The sequence below is a fragment of the Dicentrarchus labrax genome, unplaced genomic scaffold (assembly GCF_905237075.1).
Source record: "Dicentrarchus labrax unplaced genomic scaffold, dlabrax2021, whole genome shotgun sequence".
NCBI classification, from domain to species: Eukaryota; Metazoa; Chordata; class Actinopteri; family Moronidae; genus Dicentrarchus; species Dicentrarchus labrax.
Genome location: NW_026136715.1, coordinates 23,086,307 through 23,106,257, shown reverse-complemented (window position 1 = coordinate 23,106,257; position 19,951 = coordinate 23,086,307). Strand labels below are relative to the sequence as shown.

The 19,951-nt window shown below is 42.9% G+C and overlaps 1 protein-coding gene across 7 annotated transcripts in view; it reads right to left on the bottom strand.

Moving 5' to 3' along the window:
* Nucleotides 1–19,951, bottom strand: part of agrn (agrin) — a 245,088-nt gene that overhangs the window by 52,381 nt on the left and 172,756 nt on the right. For all 7 annotated transcript variants that reach the window (XM_051426468.1, XM_051426470.1, XM_051426469.1 and 4 more), the window contains 5 exons: nt 15,674–15,895; nt 8,497–8,694; nt 7,788–7,988; nt 1,728–1,870; nt 212–317 (listed from right to left, as the gene is read on the bottom strand). In XM_051426468.1, coding sequence (XP_051282428.1) covers nt 212–317; nt 1,728–1,870; nt 7,788–7,988; nt 8,497–8,694; nt 15,674–15,895 — 870 coding nt within the window. The remainder of the gene's footprint in view (nt 1–211; nt 318–1,727; nt 1,871–7,787; nt 7,989–8,496; nt 8,695–15,673; nt 15,896–19,951) is intronic.

Sequence of the window (19,951 nt, the reverse complement as noted above, 5' to 3'; positions counted from 1 at the left end):
TTGACCCTCTTCACTTAATTTGCTTATGTCTACAGTGATCACACTGCAGAGAGACAACAGCAGCGCTGTCAGAATTATATTCCAACTATGGACTATTACTACCCCATCAATGAGTGAAATGAGTGGAGAAATGGGATGTCAATGGCAATGAGTCTTGGTGAGGGTGCTTCTGTGCACTGTAATGTAACTCTGAGTGGTGAAATGTACCGACCTGCACAGGGTCCCTGATTCTGAATCAACAAGTGCTCTTGTTTCTCACATCTGGCCTTCTTCAGCTCGCACTCGTTGCTGTAGTTTTTCCCGTCTGAGCCACAAACCTACAAAAGAATGACAGAAAGGTGAGTATTATTCTACATAATATCTGGTTTGACTTGAATATCTGTTTGCTCGGTTTCACTCCCTTTATTAACAGGCTGATGGCACAGCAGAGGTGTGTGACTTGGACTCGAGTCACAAATTTGATGACTTGGACTCGACAAAGTCAAGTTTATAACTTGACTTGGATTTTAACACCAATGACTCCTGACTTTACCTGTGCTTAAGCCTTTTGACTTGAAAATACTTGCTACCTTTTCCCAAGCTCACAAGATTAAGTAGTAATATAAGTTTATTATTTAAAAAGTGTGGTACCAATCAATTAATTTCCCCTTCTTAAAACAACTAATGTTATTGCTGTTCATTCCCAGCAAGTTGACCCTTAATGCTTGATGCACTTCGTTTAAACCAATCTGACCAATCGAATAACTAAATCAATTTACTTTAAGTTCTGTTGTTGAAATGTTGTTACATTGGGTGAAGAGTGCATTATGACTTGTTTAGGACTCGAAACTCAAAGTTTAGGAATTGGGACTTGAATTGTCTTGACTTGATAGCAAAGACTTGAGACTTGCAAAACAATGACTTGGTCCAACCTCTCTGGCGTAGTCACTACATGTCTTAGGGAAGCATGCCCTGTATGTATTGTATGTACCGGATGTATCGGTTCATTCTTGACTGAAGTTAACTCAAGATCCCCCTACTGGCTTATTCAGGAGCTTTCGAACCACATCTCCGTTGTCTTTGAAATAGCTCAGCTGTCAGGACTTGATGTAAGTATGGAACCAAAGTTATTACGACAACTCTCTGCAGCTCAAACTCAGGTCCTGTGATTACAACTGAACCACATCCATGCTAGCTAAGCAAACTAACGCTGATGAAGACGCAGGAGAAGAGATGCAGCTGAGAGCTCTGCGATAGTGACAGTTAGATAGACAGACAGTTTTCCTGAAAAGAAACCAACTAAACAAGACCAAAAAAATTTAATGCAATTTGAAATTGTTAGTATTTTTTGCCTGTACGTCCACAGGTTTTCAACGCATCAAATATATCTGCACAGGAAGGACACAGGACAGTGTCAGTGTTCCAGAGAACCACACTGACAGGACATCATGAGTGTTAGTACTGTCAAAAATGGCACTCCTGTTTGCATTGTAACCAAAACTCTCTGGATTGCTTTTGATACTAAAGAGAAAAATTTGAGGGGGTCTGAAGTTGTAAGGACTGCTTTTTAATTATTTCTAAACTGATTAGCATTTTTCCCTGATGAACTGTGGAGAAACAGCCACCACAGGGAAGAATAAGTCAACAGCAGTAGTGTTTGTTTTAGTTTGTGTGTTCCAATTCGTTACTACTCAGAGACACAAATTGCATCAATTGCGTATTTGTGAAGGTTTTGAAGGAAGCCGTACCGTGTTGTGAGGCACACTTTGGCAGGTGAAGTCACAGACACAGCGGTCGTCCTCTGCATCCTCGTCCCACGAGCCTCCAAATGTGCGACAGCGGTCCTGTTCACAGCTCTCCACGCCTGAGCCGGACCCTCCTGAGCCACATTCTGCATTATAAAACACACCATAAATACACAATATTATTCATAAAACAAGCAAACACACAAGGGAGTTACCCCTTAATCAGAGCTTCAGGTGGAAACAGTGTCCTGCTCATATTTCTCAAAAGTTAAGGCTACATTTATACATTAGGAATGTCACAAAGTTGGGATAATTTACATTTCTCTCACGCTGGCGGTGGAGAGAGGGAACCAAAGGCGCTGCTGGTAGTACAAGATAATGACCAAGTGAAGTGAGGGCGAGAGATTGACTAAATAAATTAGACACAACATCTCTGCACCACCAGCGAGGCATCCTTTTCATTTCAATTAAATCACAGACAAAAAGGGGGAGGGAATTATTAACTCTGGCCTCCAAGTGTGCAGAGAGAATTGGTGGCAAGGCCTGCTTTATGGGTGCCTGCTTCCTGATATGAGAATACAACTAATTGCAAAGTGTTCTGTAAAATCTAATTATCGCCTGAGACTTTAAAGAAAGTTGTCCCAGCAACTCTTTAACTGTGACCCTAGAAGACCTTTTTATTTGTTTTAAAAGAGCACTTCTCCAGATCGAAGTAAGAGAGCCGCTCTAGCTGACCTTATGTTCCTGGTTAAAGAGGTAGCAAGGCCAAACAAAGCCCCGTAATCACTATCCAGTAGTTCACAAAACTGTTGACTTTGTTGAACTGTTGTGCGAACTTTAGCACAAGGTAAGGAATTTAAGGAAGGTTTTAAAGGGATACATGAAGGACGGGAAAAAAAGCTATCCAGAGGGAGAGTTTGGAGATTCATTTATGAAAAACAAATCGGAAGCTGTTCCAGAGTGCAGGCACAGAAAGGGGGAGGATCCTGCTTTTGAAGTTGCAAATTTCACCTACAGTGGAACTCCTGAGGGAGATTAGGTGAATGTGTGTGAAGGCAGGGAATGAAAGCAGTCAGCAAGAAAGATGGAGAGAATGTCAGACAGAGAGAGAGGCACCCCGTGGGCTGGCAGAAAGTTCATTTGAAACAAATTTGTTATTCAAAAAAGGAATCCAGTCCAACTAAAAGCTCCCAGTGCAGCTGAAAGGCTCAAAAAACATCAGGTAATCAACATGTTTCTTCCTCTTCCCATATACTTTTAGGGCTCATTCAACTCTCTGTATTGATGCGCAACCTCTAATGGTGAAATCAATGTCGTAGTGATGGAAGTACCACTTAGCATAACCCATCTTCTAAAATAGATTATGGAGCAGGTCACAATGCAGGGGCAGATGAAGCCCTGGCTGTTCTTTGATATGGGTCATCAGCAATGGACTGTGACAGCTTTGAGTGGTCGATACAGTGGAGGGGCCTTGACTTCATTAGCAGTGGATACAACAGTGGAGCTGGAGCTTTGTGTAGAGTGCTTCAGAGGCCACATCCCCCACAGACATCAGGACTTGTTAAGGACTCGCTCTGTCTCCATTTTAAACCAGCAGAACCTCAGACCCTAATCCTTTTGCTCGAATTTGCTGTTGTAGCTACTTATCGATTGTGAACCACAGCCCAAGTTAAACGTAACATTTTGTGACGGGGCTAATGCGCTGGCTAATGGCTTTCAACCGGCAGTGACATTATCGCAGGTATTTGGCTTCAGTTGTCACCTGAAAGCGAGAAGTCAGCCGACTCCAGAGCTGATCAGAAAGAGAAATAATAACAAGAGCTGCGGCCCTGGTGCTTGGCGACCTGTATCTGTGTACTGTACGCCAGCTCAGCAAGACATAATAAAAGGGAAATGCAGGAGTAGCCAATTCATATTCTGCTCAGGCCCCCTTACAGGGACAAGATAAATAAATAAAAAAGGTAAGACATTAGAATGGAATAAATAAAAGTGAAGGGCAGAGGGGGGTCCTAATTAGCTGTTGCTCTTTGATGTGCCCGCCACCCGTGCTGCCTATGAACCTTTCAATTAATACATCCCCAGCTAAGATGGCTGCATCAGCTATTCTCTCTGCACTGCCCATCCGTTCCTTTTTACTCAATTATGTCAGAAGCCGGAGTCTATTTAGCCAAGGGAGCCCCATTAAGAAGACAGAATTTGAGAGAGAAGAAAGGAAATGAATAGCATAAGAATAATGTAGAAGAAAGGGGAGGAAAAGACATTACAAGGATTTGACAGGAGATGATTTTGACAATAGAGGAAGTGATGGAGGGGATAAGCTATCCAGAAGTGTGTGTTAAAGAAAATAGAGAGAAGAAGAAAAAAAGTAGGATAAAGGGTAAAAAAAAAGAGTGAAGAAAATGTGTGTGAGCCAGAAGATGTTCGGTTAACCAGATTATTCATGTCAATATCTGTAGCTCCAGCAGCAGCCAATATTATTATGATAGCTATGATAGCATGACCTGCGTGACTGCCAACGTGGACATCTATCTATTCGAAACAAATAATCCCTCGTTGTGGTACGTGTCACGGCACAGCAGCCTCTGCCGAAGGACGCAGCGTGGCGCAATTTGCATTTGTTTTAGCTCCATCTATTTATCTATCAGTCCCCTCGTACGCCCTGGTCCTGACGAGTGTGACAGCGTGTTAGTCCAAATAAGGTTCCGTGAGATAGAGAGGGATGGAGTGTCACGCCCGGTGGGGAGAAGGGATGGGGTGTGTGGAGATGGCATAAGGAGAAAAATAAGTTTTGTTGCCTCAACAGAAGGTTACGAGCCCCGTGATGGATGGACCATGAAGGAAAAATCCGCTGATCTCACTGAGTTCTTTTCCCACCCAGACACCCACTTTGCTTTTTCCCCCCCATGCCCTTTCATGTCTTTTGGAGCTTTCTTGATCTGATCTGTGAGGAGCAGGGTGTGGACCGAGTGTCACTGTGTGATCCTGCACTCATAATCTTGTTTATTAAACGTCTATTCAATTAAAAAGGGGCCTGGGCCCCTGTAGGTGATGCACTGCTCTGAGTTGCCACTTTGTCAGTGTCGAGAAAAGGAGCTGAGGCCAGGCCTACCCGAGTGTGAAATTAAACAGGTGATAAATTTCCCTGTATGGCCAACAGTGGGAACACTGTCATTTTTCATTACTGTTAAACAAAAGGCGGAAGAAAACAACTTCCATTTTTATGCTCTGTGCTCCCCTCCCCCCAACAAGACTAATGAGGATGGTTTTTAAGTCAGGTCTACGTAAACGAATAAATCACATGTTCACTTCCTCTCTAGGCTTATCTTAGATATGAAGTATGGAGTTGGGGGTTGTGCACACCGGTGATGTAGAGCTTTGCTGCTGTCTACAATAGAGCCAGAAAATACAGTCTTTGGTCTTATATTTTGTGACAGAGTGCTATATTACACAATATATACTACTAATTTTGCCAAAATCTACCACCCATACATCTAGGCGGGGATGAATTTATCAACAACAAATCATTTCTACAGTATATAGCCAAAGATCTCACAGCCAAACACGGTTATTTCAAGGGGAAGAATAGCAACTTGGTTTTGATCGTTGTACAATGACAGCAGACGTCCTGTGGAGGGTCTGGGTCAGATTTGAAGGGGGGCTGAAAGGACCTGGAAGCAGTGGCCACCCCTGGGGTGAAATTTATCGGTTGCAGACAATCCCATCTCCACCCCTATCTGTGAAAGCATCGGTGCCCCTTTTGTCGAGAGATACAATTTTGATGGAGAAGAGTGCAAAACGGAGAGAGAGACATGAGTGGGTGGAATGGCGGAGAGAGAAAAAAAACAAGAATCTATTGTGTAAGCCTGATGGTTTTCTCTGAATCAAAATGAGCAACTGATGAAAAAAAGGAGGATGTTCGGAGACACTATGAGAGAAAGAATAAAAACTAACCCATGAGGCACCACGAGCAAAGCAATGCCCTTAGGCAGGGAGGGAGCGTTTTACTCCTGATACCAGACAACCAATAGACAGACAGAGCACAGGGTGTATGTATGTGTGGTGACAAAGAGTCTGCATGGTGGGCATACGGTTTCACATTTCTTCATGCTCCACATACAAAAAAGGTCACTCGTCTCAGTCAATGAAATGATGTTAAATCGACCACGAGAAGCTTTGCCGGCACGATTCGCCTCACAGGCCTAGGGCCAATGCGGTAGACAATAGTAGAAAGAAAAAAAAGAAAAGAATGAAACACCCCTGGCTAGCAATCAAAATAGGAGAGGATTCCTCTCATCTCTATTTGCTCTGTCCTCCATCTACCTCCTCTTTTCTCCTCTCAAGCCATCCCTCCTGCTGGCAGGTGTAATCTGCTCCCCTTCACACCTCGTCAGAGGATGACTATGTTCCATGCGACAACCCAACAGCCGACGGGGAACGGCATCGTCTGCATGACAACCAGAGGTTGGCATGTTGCTCCCTCCAGAGTTGTCCCCCAAGACAGGCCAAGCGAGGGACTGTGATATCCTGCCTCGGTCTGTCAGCGCTGATCAAGATATGATTTGCATGGTGAATTAGATCTCATTTATTCAGAATGTGGAGGAACGACAGAGCCACAGGCGTAGAAATCAAGGGTACTCACATTAAGTGCCATTGGTCACACATATACACAAAGCATAATTGGACAAAAGGGCTTGATAAAATGTATACTGTTAAATCTTCAAATAAAAGCTGGTATTCAATAACCGCGACAACACAAACAAATAACACCTAACAAAAGCCAAGTGAAATGACTTGTGCTATCATCGGCTCAGATGGTGAACATGTGATACGCACCAGTCTGTTGAGTTTCTCTTTTAAAATAATATATTTCAATGCTAATATCAATGAAACTTAAGGTCGTCTTCCACTGAAAAATATGTTCTTCCTCTTGAGTTTTTTTTCTCTGAGCTTTACTGTGCAGAATGATGTCTGTGCAGAGTTTAACGCTGGAAGGATGTTTTCACATTCATCTTCTGAATATGGAAAGTTTCTCTGTGCTCATTGAAAATCTGATTTTAAGGGGCGGGACTACAAGCATTTGACATCACAATTAGTTTGGAGGTCAATCCTGGTCCAGTATGCAACGTATGAGAATGGACTTCACAGTGAAGTAGGAGACATCGTGTGTCAAGCAGGAAAATATGCAACATTTGCATATTCACAGTTTCTTTAATTTTTTATTAAGTAGAAGGAGTGAATGTCTTTTTAAGGATTTTAATGTAGAAATTGTATTTTTTGTGCAGAAAAAACATCAGACACACATTACTGTTCCAAGCAAATTATTGTCGAATATGCCTAATACATGTCTGGAGGGGATCTCCACTTCCTCCAGATATTTCACATTAAAACCATGCTAGGAAGATGGGAAGTTTTATGCATTATAAGCTTCTGGAAGGCTTTGTGTTGAGTTTCATTGACAGCAGCTTCAAACCGAATTAAAAAATGGCCAAGTAGGACCAACAATAATTAATTTGCTTTAATTTATTGAGACAACGAGTAAAAATGGGGGAAAGTGCTGAGATCCAGAAACAACAAACAGCAGCTGCAGCACATAAGAAAGGGAGCGGATCAGAAAATTGGCTTTCTTACCAAAACATAATAAAATAAATAAATATATAATACAATAGGGTACATTAGAAATAATATGAGCTTGGGTCTGGATCTGCAGTTGAGGTTAATAAAGACCCTGGTAACTATTTGAGAATTTAAAGCAGCTAAAGAAATGGAAGGACTGATGAAGCATGAAGATATTGTTTTCGAAAAAAAGTATAGCTGACCTGAACTTAATCACCCAGAAGTAATTTGTGTTCATGTAACAGGTTTTGTTGACGGACACGCAGTGTGACTTTCACTTCATCTTTCGCTATGTTAGCCTGTTGGCATGCTGCTGGTGGCATATGCAACCATTATGAAAATCCACAGATGACTGAATACTGCGCCACAGGTCAGTTGATAAAGATAATTACACCATTTCAATGGGCGATTGGTTAACATAATTACACCATTTCAAAGTCCATTTCCTACCTTCGTCGCAGCTGCCGGGCTTCACCACATCAATTCTCCTCTTCTGCATGCAGGAGGACATGCGGAGTTCACACTCGTTGTTGTAGGTGGTGCCATCGCTTCCACACACCGTGGAGAGGGCCTCGCCCAAGCACTGTGGGCACTCACACTTATTCTGGACACACCGAGCACCCCAGGCACAAACGGTGATGCCGCATGTTTCTGAATTACACACACAGCACAGGGACGGGTCAGAGTGGGATGGGTCAATGCAAAAAAGGAAATATTCATTGAGTTGTTTTGATGGATTTCACTCACACCAGACCTTAAAATGCTTCTCTGGAATAGATATTTAAATGAAATTTCTCTGGTCCTTTCCTAATTGTCATGCATGCAAATTCCTCTTGTAATATAACCCTCACTTAAAACTGATGTATACATTTTCCCTCGGTAATTCCCCATCTGAATACCCTGCAATTTCATTCAAAGTTTGTTAAAATAAGAACTGCCTGCCTGCAGCTGTATGAGGTTCCTGTTGGGTTCTACTTGCATTTTTTATATTCACATTTAATTTATAGCTCGAGAAAAAGAACTTCATACATTTTTCTTTCTTTTTTCTCTTATCACCCAGGATTCATACGCACAGTATGTCAAGAATAATTTAAATAACAATACATATGATACACTGTAAGCATTAGACACACACTGTTTATATGTATGCATTACTTACTGCACTCTCCCTGGTTGACCACTCGGAGGTCCATCTGTTCTTTGCAGGCCCGGACATGCAGCTCACACTCGCTGTTGTAGGTGGTGCCATCACTTCCGCACACAGGCTGGTGGGACTCCACACACTCCGATGCACACACACATTGCCCGCTCTGGGCATCGCAGATCGCCCCGAAAGAGCAGTTGCCACATGCCTCATCTAGATGGAGATAAGGAGGAGGGCAAAGGCTTAGCATATGTGTTTATGGTTGTGTGTGTGTGTGTGTGTGTGTGTGTGTGTGTGTGTGTGTGTGTGAGAGAGTTTTTAAATAACTTCGGTGGCAAGTCGGCTTTAATAAATACCCTGAACTAGGATAATATTAAGCCACTTTTACACATTTTATAATTTACTTTATTTTGGTGTTTGGTAGATTAAAATGGATCAGATTCATTGTATGCCATTAATCTGTAAACATACTCCAATGCATTTCCAAGTGACTTTATTTTTTTATAACCCCTTGAAACATCTCTCAAATGGATATAAAGTTGCAAAGGAATCAGTTTTTGCCTGACTACACATCCTTAGCTCTGCATAGTTAATCTCTTTACTGTACATATTCACAAAAACAAATATTTATGCAGTTCTGTGGTTATATTAAAGCAACATCTATCAAGATAATGTTATAATGGCATAAAGATAGTGTTAACATGCTATTTTCAGACGCAGAAAATATATATCTATTTATTTTCTTCAGTGTTTTAACATCAGAATGTGAACTACAGCCAGAAAACAATTGAATGGTAAAAAGTTGTCTTTTCTTTATGTCACTCTTGACAAGCTGTATTACTGACAGCTGGTGTAGTGCTTAATGATGCAGTGCAGCAGCACAGATACAAGTGCACAGATGCAAAGTTTCCATACTGTGTGGAGAATAGGTGTAAAACTTTATTGGAGTCCACCTAAGGCAGATTCAATTGATTTGAAATACTTTCGAAAGGCAGAAGTCTGTCTATTAAAAGGTGTCACGGTTCACATGCATGTGAGTGCTAAAAACCAAGCCATGAAATTCAAAAAACTCTCCACAGATAGAATTCTACTGAGGCACAGATCTGAGGAGTAGGATGAAAAAAAAAAAGCTAAAGCGCTGAAAGTTCCCAAGAGCACACAGTGGGCGCCATCACTGAAGGAATTTGGAACCACCCTAAACCACTTTTTCTAGAGCTGAAACTAAATAACTGAACAAAAAGAGAAGATCAACCATTTCTACAGCACTCCATCAACAAGACTTTATGGGAGAGTGGTCCGAACTGAAGCTACTCCTGAGAAAAAGCCACATGACAGCCTGGCTGCAGTTTGCCAAAAAACACTTAAATGACTCTGAAAGCATGAAGGAAAGATTCTCTGGTTTGATGAGACAAGAATTTAACTCTTTGGCCTGAATGCCAATTGCTGTATCTAGTGAGAGCCAGATACTACTCATCACCATCCCCACGGAGACGCATGATGCCAGCACTTCTTTTCACATCTTTTGGGGATGCTTCTGGGCAGCAGCTTCTGGAAAACTGAAAGAATTGAGTGAGAAAAGTCACACTTTTCTGGTTGTATTCATCACTTTGTAAGGTTGTTCGTATCTGCCTATAAATATGCCATTTTCCACCACACTTCAAGACTGAATCAGGCAGATTGATGTCTGTATTCTCTTTCCGAAAGACAGTGCTGAAATACCCAAAAGGCTCAGAGAGCTTTTGAGACTTTCCTTATTAGTTGGAGGATTCACTTGGATCATCTCTGGAGGAATTGCCCGCTCGGGAGGCAGAGATTTTCCCTGAAGTAACAGCAAGGCAGGATCAGACATGTTCAGGGTACTGGCTGATGTCACGTGGGGGCAGAAAATGAATGAGCAGGCAAATGCGAGGCCCGGTACAGAGACAGGGCTAGCAGTGGATGTACCTCTCCCTCTGACACCAATTACACCTGGAAGATTGCATTAACACGGTTCACTATCACATTCAATTAGGGGCAGGCTAATAACCGCTGCTGATTTAGCACTAATTGAGAGAGGCAACTCTGGCCGCTGGAACCTTCCACATTATTAATCCGTTTATTACTCTTTTAGAGTCTTTCATTTCCTTCATCTCTCTATCTAGTGCTGGCATCCACTCCCATCTTGGATTAACAGCCTTGGCTGTAAACTAGATGCAGAAATGTGTGGCATTTAACATACAGTGTATTGCCTATAGGAGCAATATATTATTTATTAATAGAATGACAAATGGCTAGGCCACTTTAGACAAAATGTGCTTCCAACTTTGTGGCAACACTTTCTCTTTCAACATGACAGTGCCACAATGCAGAAAGCCAGGTCTATAAAAAAATGTTTTTCCGAGTTTGGTGTGGAGGAACAGTGCGGGCCCACACAGAGCCATCCAACACTTTCGGGATTAATTGGAACACCGAATGCAAGCCAAGCCTGAGCATCAGTGGCAGCCCTCACTAATGCTCTTGTTTGCTGGATGGGAGCAAATCCCTGCAACCAGGTTCCAAAACCTTGTGGAAAGCCTCCCAGAAGAGTGGGGACTGTTATAGCTGCATATTAATACCCATAGTTTTGAAATGAGGTGTTAAACAATCACATATGAGTGCAATATCGGGGTATATACTTTTGGTAATGTCTAGTCAAGTCTAATGATTTATGACTAAATAATATATTATCAGTGATCAAATGTTACTCCTATCTCAACAAAAAGATATTAGAAGACAAAGAGGCTTTATAATAGCTAGGGTTTTCTGTAACGAAAATAAATAAACATAAAATATAAGTGTCAGTAAAATGGGGGTTGCTGTGGTCATGGCTCCACTGTGGTTACGGCAGCTATAAATCAGGAAGTGGTGGTGGTGAGTGTTGTCCTTTATCAGGCCCTGTGTCCTGATAGCAGCCCTGCTTCTTTATCAGCTCCTGCCCCTCGCACCTGGCTCTCCACACTGCCTGATCCTCCAGACGACATGCATCGCAAACAGAGAGGAAAAGGAGAAGAGCTTCAAAGCCAGGAGAAGGGGGAGAATTGTCAGTATTACTGCTAATGTCTCCAAGTCTGTCATTACTAATTTGGAGTTTCAGTGGAAAACAGTCTGTTTCTCTCTCTGAAGGCTGACAGCTTCACAACCGTAAAAAAAGAAAATCAGACTTTAAGGTAAAAAGTCTGGCAGGCTAAGCATTAAGACGCGCGCTCTCATGACGTTAAAAAGTGAAAGCTAGTGTGCTAACATTAGAACCTGGGATCTTTCATCTCATTCAAATACTTTTCATGTCCACCAATGCAAGAACCTCTCCGTCCTGGGAAAATACACAGTATAACACAGTGTGTCCAAGATCAAAGTAAGATATTTCAAGGCCTTCTCATGTCAGGTCTAATACAATCCTGTATCTCAAAAAATAGCCCAAAGAGTAAACTAAACATTGTAAAGAAAAAAAACAACAACATTACAGCAAGACAACTCAGCGAAACCACCTGATTCAGACCTACTGCAACTTAAAAACACCAAATGTGACCTGCCTCTGGCTGCCAGACTTGGATACGTTTTAGATGCGTTGAGATAGGCTGAGAATCAGCTACACTTAGCAACACTCTGGAAAGCTTTGAGCCAGCACTGGCACCCAGATCAGTGGAGTTAGGATGATATTTGTGGGCAATTCATCACAATCCTGGCATAAGTTGTTGTTTGGCCAAGCCATTTTGGTACCTGAGAAATTTAGATTTCTAAACCATCCGAGTCTGTACTTCAGAAATGAAATATCAGATAAACATTATTTATGAAATCCTGGGGTCTTAAATTCACATCTTATTTGAAAATGTTTAAAAAATGCAAGCAGCTCAGAACCAGACATCATTGTGTCACAAGAGCAGCTTTTATTAGCCATTAGCCACAATGCTGTAGGTTACTACTGGATGCATTTATGTAATGTATATAAAAGGATAACACAGATATTAATATAGAGTCTCCTTATATGATATATACCTTTCACGTATTTCTATATCTCCTGCCATGTCTTGCCTCTAACTATCAAACCAAACTTTTTTCCTCTGCTGCTAGAACTTAGTCAAGGTCCCCTTGAAATCCTGTGGACCTAAAGTTGGGAACTACTGATGTTGGTTCTTGCACTGTGACAGCTTTTCTTGTTGTGTTTGGTGGCAGCATTTGTGGCTTTAGAAGTGAGAGTGAGAAATAGGGGCAGGTTGGTATAAAAAGTGGCCTTGAAAGCATGAAGGATTGTGTCACTGAGGAGAAAAAAAAACAAAGACCCTCCAGCTTTACGGTGTTTTGTTGATATCCTCACTGGGGAAAAAAAAAAAGAATTGCGTCTAGGGGGTCTGGGTGGAGTATTACCTCTGGATTAAGCAGAAAGAAGTAGGTTGGTTTGTGTTTTGAAGGCTTGTGAACATGCCTGGGTGATAACAACTCCCCTGTTGATGCCTGCCTGGCTGGTACACTATTAACTCTGCCCCTCACTTTTTTCTGCTCCTCCTCATCTTATTTACCTCCATCTCCTTCTCTCCCTGCATTTATTACTTTCCCCTCCCTCTTTCCTCGGCCCTCTATTCTCCCTCTGTCCACTCTCATGCCACTGCTCCTACCTACTGTATATTTCTTACTCAACTGTGTATATCATTTGAAACACCCATGGGAGAAAAGGGGGGGATTTGTTATTTAATGATTCAGGCGCCTCTGCTCTCATATGTTTGGGTAAAGCTGGATGAATGGCCCTTTTTCAGAGGCTACTGATATTCAGCTGGGGGGTCTATTAACCAAGCACACTTCTCCCAATCCACCTTACAAGGTCGCCAGCCACTCAAATGCAGGAGGAGGAGAAATCTCAGAATAATAACAAATGTCACTCATATTGCTATCGGGTTGCACCTGAGCTATATAGATAACCACTATTTTTCCAGCCCGGAGGGAAGGAAATGAAATTATGGCTGGGCCCGTGAGAGGCTGCAGTAAGCCACACACATAAACACACACAGTTAAGGACACATGCACACATTATTTTCCCTATTGTGGCGCCTCTCACCTCTTAAACTATTGCTGCCCTCACCTGCCTTGCTTAAGCTCCTACTTTTGAGTCTGGCAGCCATAAATCTGACAGCTTACACATTATAGTGCATTTGGATGGAAATAACAAAACAGAGCCAGTAAACAAAAATAAACATTTGTGATGGCTATTTCTGAAATCACAAGTATAAAAACATATACAGTCCTACTTAATGTTGCCGAATGAAGAAAATGGAAATGTGGCACATAATTGTTTTAGTGGAAAAAAACTAAAGCAATAAATTGAGATTGGTAAGCAAACATAATAATATTCCTAATTTCTTATGCTCTACTGCAATTGAGAGATAGGGTTACAACCTGTGTATCACAAAAAAATCTCCCTTCATTTACCACTTCTGCTGCACTTTTAATTCCAGTACTTCCATCAGCACCTGAAGGCAGCATACGTTCTTCTCCTCTCTCTCCTTTTCTGCTCCATAAACATGTATAGTATATTAGTAGTGGGAATGGCCTGTGATAATTAGGTGAGATAATAGCTTAAGTCAGTCAGTTGTTATGGTGCTGAATAAAGCCCAGTAAAGCTGTGCAAACAGCCCAGAAATAACCCACATTATCATCGCCATCATTCCTCAGCTGGCTCGCGCCTGGCAAGCCAATGCCTCAGCATTTTTATGGCACCATTGCGCTGACGCAGGCCTGCTCCTCTGGGAGCCAAGAACCATCCATAGTGCTGGATTACCGACAGGGCCCTCCACTCCGCCAGCTCGCTCTGCCTCTCGCTTTTTAAAATAAAGACTATTCATTACTGCAGAGGGACCCCGGGCCGACAGACCTGCCGTCTACCTGCGGCACGGCACACGGAATTGAGTCAGCTCGCCTGCCCACCGACCAAACACTGCTCTCGCTCCATTTCCTGTTGGCATACATCCTTAGGTGCTGGATTTCAATTTAGGGAAGGCTGGGAGGGGAAAATGACAGATGCAGTACGCGAACAGAGGGAGTGTAGAACCTCTCCAACAACTATCCCTGTCATCTACTCAGCACAGAAAGAAACTCAAACCACTACTCATTTTACAAAACAAACACACTATCTCGTACAAACAAACTCGACCCATAAACTGCACATTTTGGGACAAAACAGTAGAGTACAATTTCATACACGCAAAGTGAGAATAATTTAGTTGTATTGATCATTCAGCGAACTGCTCAGCTCATCCACAAATACGGTACCACAGAGGCCAACTCATTTTCATTGTTATGGTCTTCAAAATATGCAGGAAAAAAATCTATTGTAGTAAAAATGAGGTTACTGAGAGACTCGGGCCAAGGGGCTAATAACTGCTGTACTTCTGCCCAGTGTGTGTGAAAAGCGAATGGCTTGATCATAGGCAAGGAAGAATACTCAATCACCAATTACAGTCTATGGGAAAATTGGCCTTCCAAGATGGCATAAAGCCATCTAAAGTATTCACTAAGAGGGTTTACCAAGCTGTGAAAATCTGTCTGCATGGCTGTGTGCCTGCATAGTGGATCTGAAAATATTTTTACCACTTGAAACTGTATTGCTGGTGTACTAATGACTAGCTGATACTCCGACACTGCAAGACAAAGCAAAGTGACTCATGTAGCCAATTACAGACAAGTATGCTCTGCATTCTCTTTCATCTGGAGTAAAGAGCATCTTCACTTAAAGGTCAAAACTGGCAAATTGGTGTTGGTATAGAAGGGCTGTATAAGAGCAAGAGGAAAGAGATGAAGAGCAATTGACAAGGGATCAGGAATTTTCTTAAGACCTGAAAATGCATTAAGTGTTGTTTTGATTTTGTTGGATTTAAAATGGGAAGCCCTGGGGGGGTCACCATGAATACAACTCCATATGTGTTAATTGTTAACGTCTGTGGATTATGCCTCTGGGTAATGTAATACTATTAATTAATTTGAGCTTAATTATATTCCACAAGGAGAGATCTTTCTCTACCTGTGAGCATTGATTCACATCATTTCCTTATGAATTCATGACGGTATGGTGTAATGTTACAGCATAATGTATACATTTATTACATGATAGTCAAAGGCAATTCATAAACAAGGTGCCAGCATATTTTAGTTCTGTAGCTCTGTGGTGTTTTGTCGAGCAGCTACTCACCACAGGGTCCTTTGTGTTGGATGTGAATGGTCCTTTGCAGGGCACAACCCATTGCTCGCATCTCGCAGGGACTGCCGTAGCTGTGGCCGTCGGAGCCGCACACTGGGTCGGATGTTTGGGGGCAGGCCTCTGGGCACTCGCACACTGGCTCGTCATTCTTGACCACGCACACTGCCCCATGATCGCACACCTTGTCCAAGCAGGGGCTCGGTATGCTGAGATCTGAAGGTGGACCACCCAAGAAATAGAGAGAAAAGTTAGAGGGGGGATACTGAACAGGGTAGATGGTAAGCTGAAAGAATATAAAGTAGTGGTGGGAGAAAGGTCTGGGGCTGGAAAGGGCATAGGTGATAGGGAGGTAGGTTAGAGCATAGCCACATGAGGAACTGCAGGTTTTGTGTTAGAAAAGGTTTGGGGTATGTTAAGAGATATGATGGAATATGCAACACAGCCCTATTCCTGTGACACCTCTACTTCCTCAGCTTCCTATGTCATTTCCTCGCCTTTGTGCCTATCCTGATGTATCCTGAAGCTTTGAAGAGTCCACTGAATCCGGTGGCATGAGGACAGCGGATAAAAACATGGCCCTGTAGCACAATGGAGATGAAACAGCCTACGAACAATGGTTGCACAGCCTTTTTTCTTTCAGGCGAGTAAACGCCCGGATTAATTGACGTTCCCAATGTGCCCCTTCAAAGGCTTCCATTTGCATCTCAGTGAGAGCCACCGCTTCAGCCAAAGCTGGTTGAACTGACATGGAGGAGCGAGAACAGGAAGAGCAAGAGGGAGAGAGTGTGCGAGAGAGAGAAAATGTGGAGACCGGAAAACGAGAAAAAAAAGGAAACAGGCAAAGAGAAGAAAGAGCCCTCTGCTTAATAATTCAAAAAAGGCAAGCTCCTGGGCAGAGGCAGATATGAAATGTGAACATCACAGAGAGGTGTCTGCTTCAGTCTCTCCCTCTCACGCAGTAGCTCCAGCATGACTTCATTAAAACGAGGACTGGATTTTGCACCTATGATTCTCGCTAGCGTCAGACGGGTTTAGGCTGGGCTGACACAACCTGACTTGATCAGGAGGAGGGAGAAGAAACCTTAAAAACAGAATGAAGAACCCTTTGATCGCAGCCTCCCATCCTGACTCAATCAATTCTTTATAGCTTTATGTGTCAATGAAAGTATTACAAGGTATTGTGAATACTGAAACAGGGTAACAGTGTGTGTGTATCAGCGCTGAGGGCTTGACTCGATTGTTAAAAGTGGGAGCCTGAAGGTAGGATGGTATGCATTCCTGTATCAAGAGTAAGCAAGAGATGATAGCCTGGCGCCATAGTGATTTTCATTTGGAAAGCTTCACGCATGAGGGATGGATCACTCAGCTAAATGTGGTGTGTCTGCAGATTAGAGGAAAAAGCAGACGGAGGCATCAAATAATTTTTGATGAGAAGCGCTGGTGAAAATTGAAAGAGCTGCATTTTACATCCAAAGTCAAACTTCTTCCTTCTCTAGTCTACCTTTTGTTTCAGCTTTTGTTAGAGGGGTAGGGGTGCTGTCATGGAAACTGCCCCTTGTAATGACACCACCCACGGCTCCATCATTATTGTGACCATTACGGGATTAGATGGCATCACAGGGGGGCAACTTGCTATGCTTGAAGCCCCATGTTTCATTTATCAGCTTAGAAGTGTTCAGTAATGCCTCTGCTTGTGGCGCTAATGGGGTAAATTATCAACTGATAAGACAAACGGAGGCAATTAGATTCTTTCACTCTGATTAAGGTGGTAGGGAGGGGTATACGAGAAAAACATAAATGTCACCTGAACATGTTAAAACCAATCCTGTGGACCATCTTTCCAAGTAATGATAGAAACTGAGGTATAGGTATTAAAATAACAAAGAGTAGAGTGGAGCGTATAGGTTGTCCACTACCTCCTACTATGTTGTGGCTGTAATTGAACAAATCTTTCCAGATTTTGAGCAAGGACACAGGCTCTCCCATTTTGGAAAGTGGATGTTTCAATTTAGGAGGCGGAACACAGCTATTGATTTCTGTGTTTTGATGCCAAGCTGCTGTTTCAGAAACAGCTTGGAGGTGCCACATAAATATGTAAGCTGCAATGCTGCTTAATTTGGTACGGCTTCAAAAACAATTGATTCCCCGTGATCTCTTTTCAACGCCCTGTGTGTGTCTGCTAGCGAGTGTGTGCGTGTGTGTGTAACAGTCGTAAGCTTCTGATCCGAGCTTAACTGTACAACCTTGGCCTCCATAAAAGTTCACCAGCCCACTTGCCAAGGACAGGCTCCTAAAACACAACTGCAGCCTCCGATAACGCCTTAGTCCCCCATTCTCTTTGTTTCACACACATAAAGAAGATGAAAGAATTCCCCTCCAAAACTAATTTTTTATCATCCTCCACCTCTGGGGGGCAAAATTTCCGCCTGATTTATTAACTAGAGAGGGTGTAGGAAAAAAAAAACAGACAAAGCTCCAAAGTGTAAAAATCTTATGACACAGTTAAAAACTGAAGCTGTCTTTTCTCTCTCTTGGATGCGGGCAGAAGCTTTGAAATGGCAGCCTGTCACAACTAAGGCTTGTGGGATGGTGTTCACAAGCCTGTTCCAGCTCTCTTTTCTCTCCCTGGTCTTCTCCCAGACACTTAAATACATCTTCTTCATGCATGTATCACTGTTTCTGTCAGGCAGGTCCAGAATAAACCAAAGTTGGTTCAAACCAAGCTATTTATACATGAAAATTAGCTTGACAGTTGAATGGGAACATCTGTAGTGCCAAAGCACAGTAGCCAAGGCATTGTTTTAGTGGCTGAGCAGGTGCAGTGAGTGGTCGGCTGTGGCAGTGGGGAAAAGTCAGGAGAAACAGCGAGGGGAAAAAAAAAAATCCCAAAAACATGAATAATTCTTTCTAATCAAGGATTCTGCTCTGCTAGTGTGCACTCAGCTCTGTTTCTGTAGCATGACGCCAGTTGAGAGGACTTTACATTCTGGGTGTCACCTCAGTCTGTATCCTCTGCTGCCAGCCACCGTGTAACTTTTCTATTTTAATTAGTGTGGTATTTTAATGGCACGGCCCCGCTTCAGGGCTTGGAGGGGATTACTTCAGGTTAGGCCTCGCTGTGTCAACTCGTCCCAGCAGAGGCAGCGGTCAGCCACGTCGAAACACTGAGAGGACACGTTCCTCTGATGTCCTGATATTGGCCTACCTGTCTGCCTGAAGTATCATTACTGCCCACTTAGTGGTGTTCTCTGACGGGTAAAGTGGCGAGGATGCCACAGTGTAACTTTTTAAGCCTAACAACCCCTCGTTAGGCCGGTGTGATGGCATAGCAAGCTCCGGCAGGGCTCTGGCTGTGATTGTGTGGTTGCCGCAGTGAGCAGGCGTACACTGTTAACCCCCCGTAACATGTCGGTGAAATGCTGGGAGATTATTTTGGCGAGAGCTTCCACCCATCTCCGCTCAGCTCATACATATGTTAATTGGACTTTCCCCCTCGGGTCTGTGTGCAATTCCAAATCGTTCCCTGTATTATGCAGGGCAGTGAATCAGTGTAATCCAGGTGATGCTGGCAGAAGCCAACTGGCAGGCAGAATCACCTACAACTGCAGCCCATTACAACACAGGACTCCAATGGGGCGCAGCCAATCCGTAGCAAGCCCCGCCTTCTACGTTTCTTCACCTGCAGGGCTTTGTTCCGACTCCCTCTGCCTCCCTCGCATTAAAAACATTTATGTATCATATTAGTCGAGGGAAAGGGAGGTGCAGAGAAAAGGCTATATTAGCATACAGCAAAAGGCATACCCGCGGGCTGTGTCTGTCTACCACTGAGTACTTATCACAGGCAGAAGGTGAATCGAAGCCTCTTTGTGCATTTACAACTAAGAACGTGCTGCTCTTCAAAATGGAGACAAGCAAAAACAGTGTGGGGAAAGAAGAAAAACAAGCTGGGATCCCTGATCTTCTGACATACAGTATATCTATCAGTGGTGACATCCACTGTAAACACTATTTGTTTAAGGGAAACAAGTAATTTTATCATTGGGGTGTGTGCGCCTTAGGAAGTTTCAGGTGAAGATTTCTCAGACTAATGTAGAAATGGAACAACAAAGCTCAACGTTTATTGCACCTCCAATAAAGTTAAGAGCTACAGGATGAGTAAGAGCTCAGAAAAAACACGAAATGAAATGAAAAATGTAGAAATTGGAAGAACTCCGCGGTTGATCACTGCCCGACGGCATGCAACACCCACAATGCCTCTAGTACGGTAAC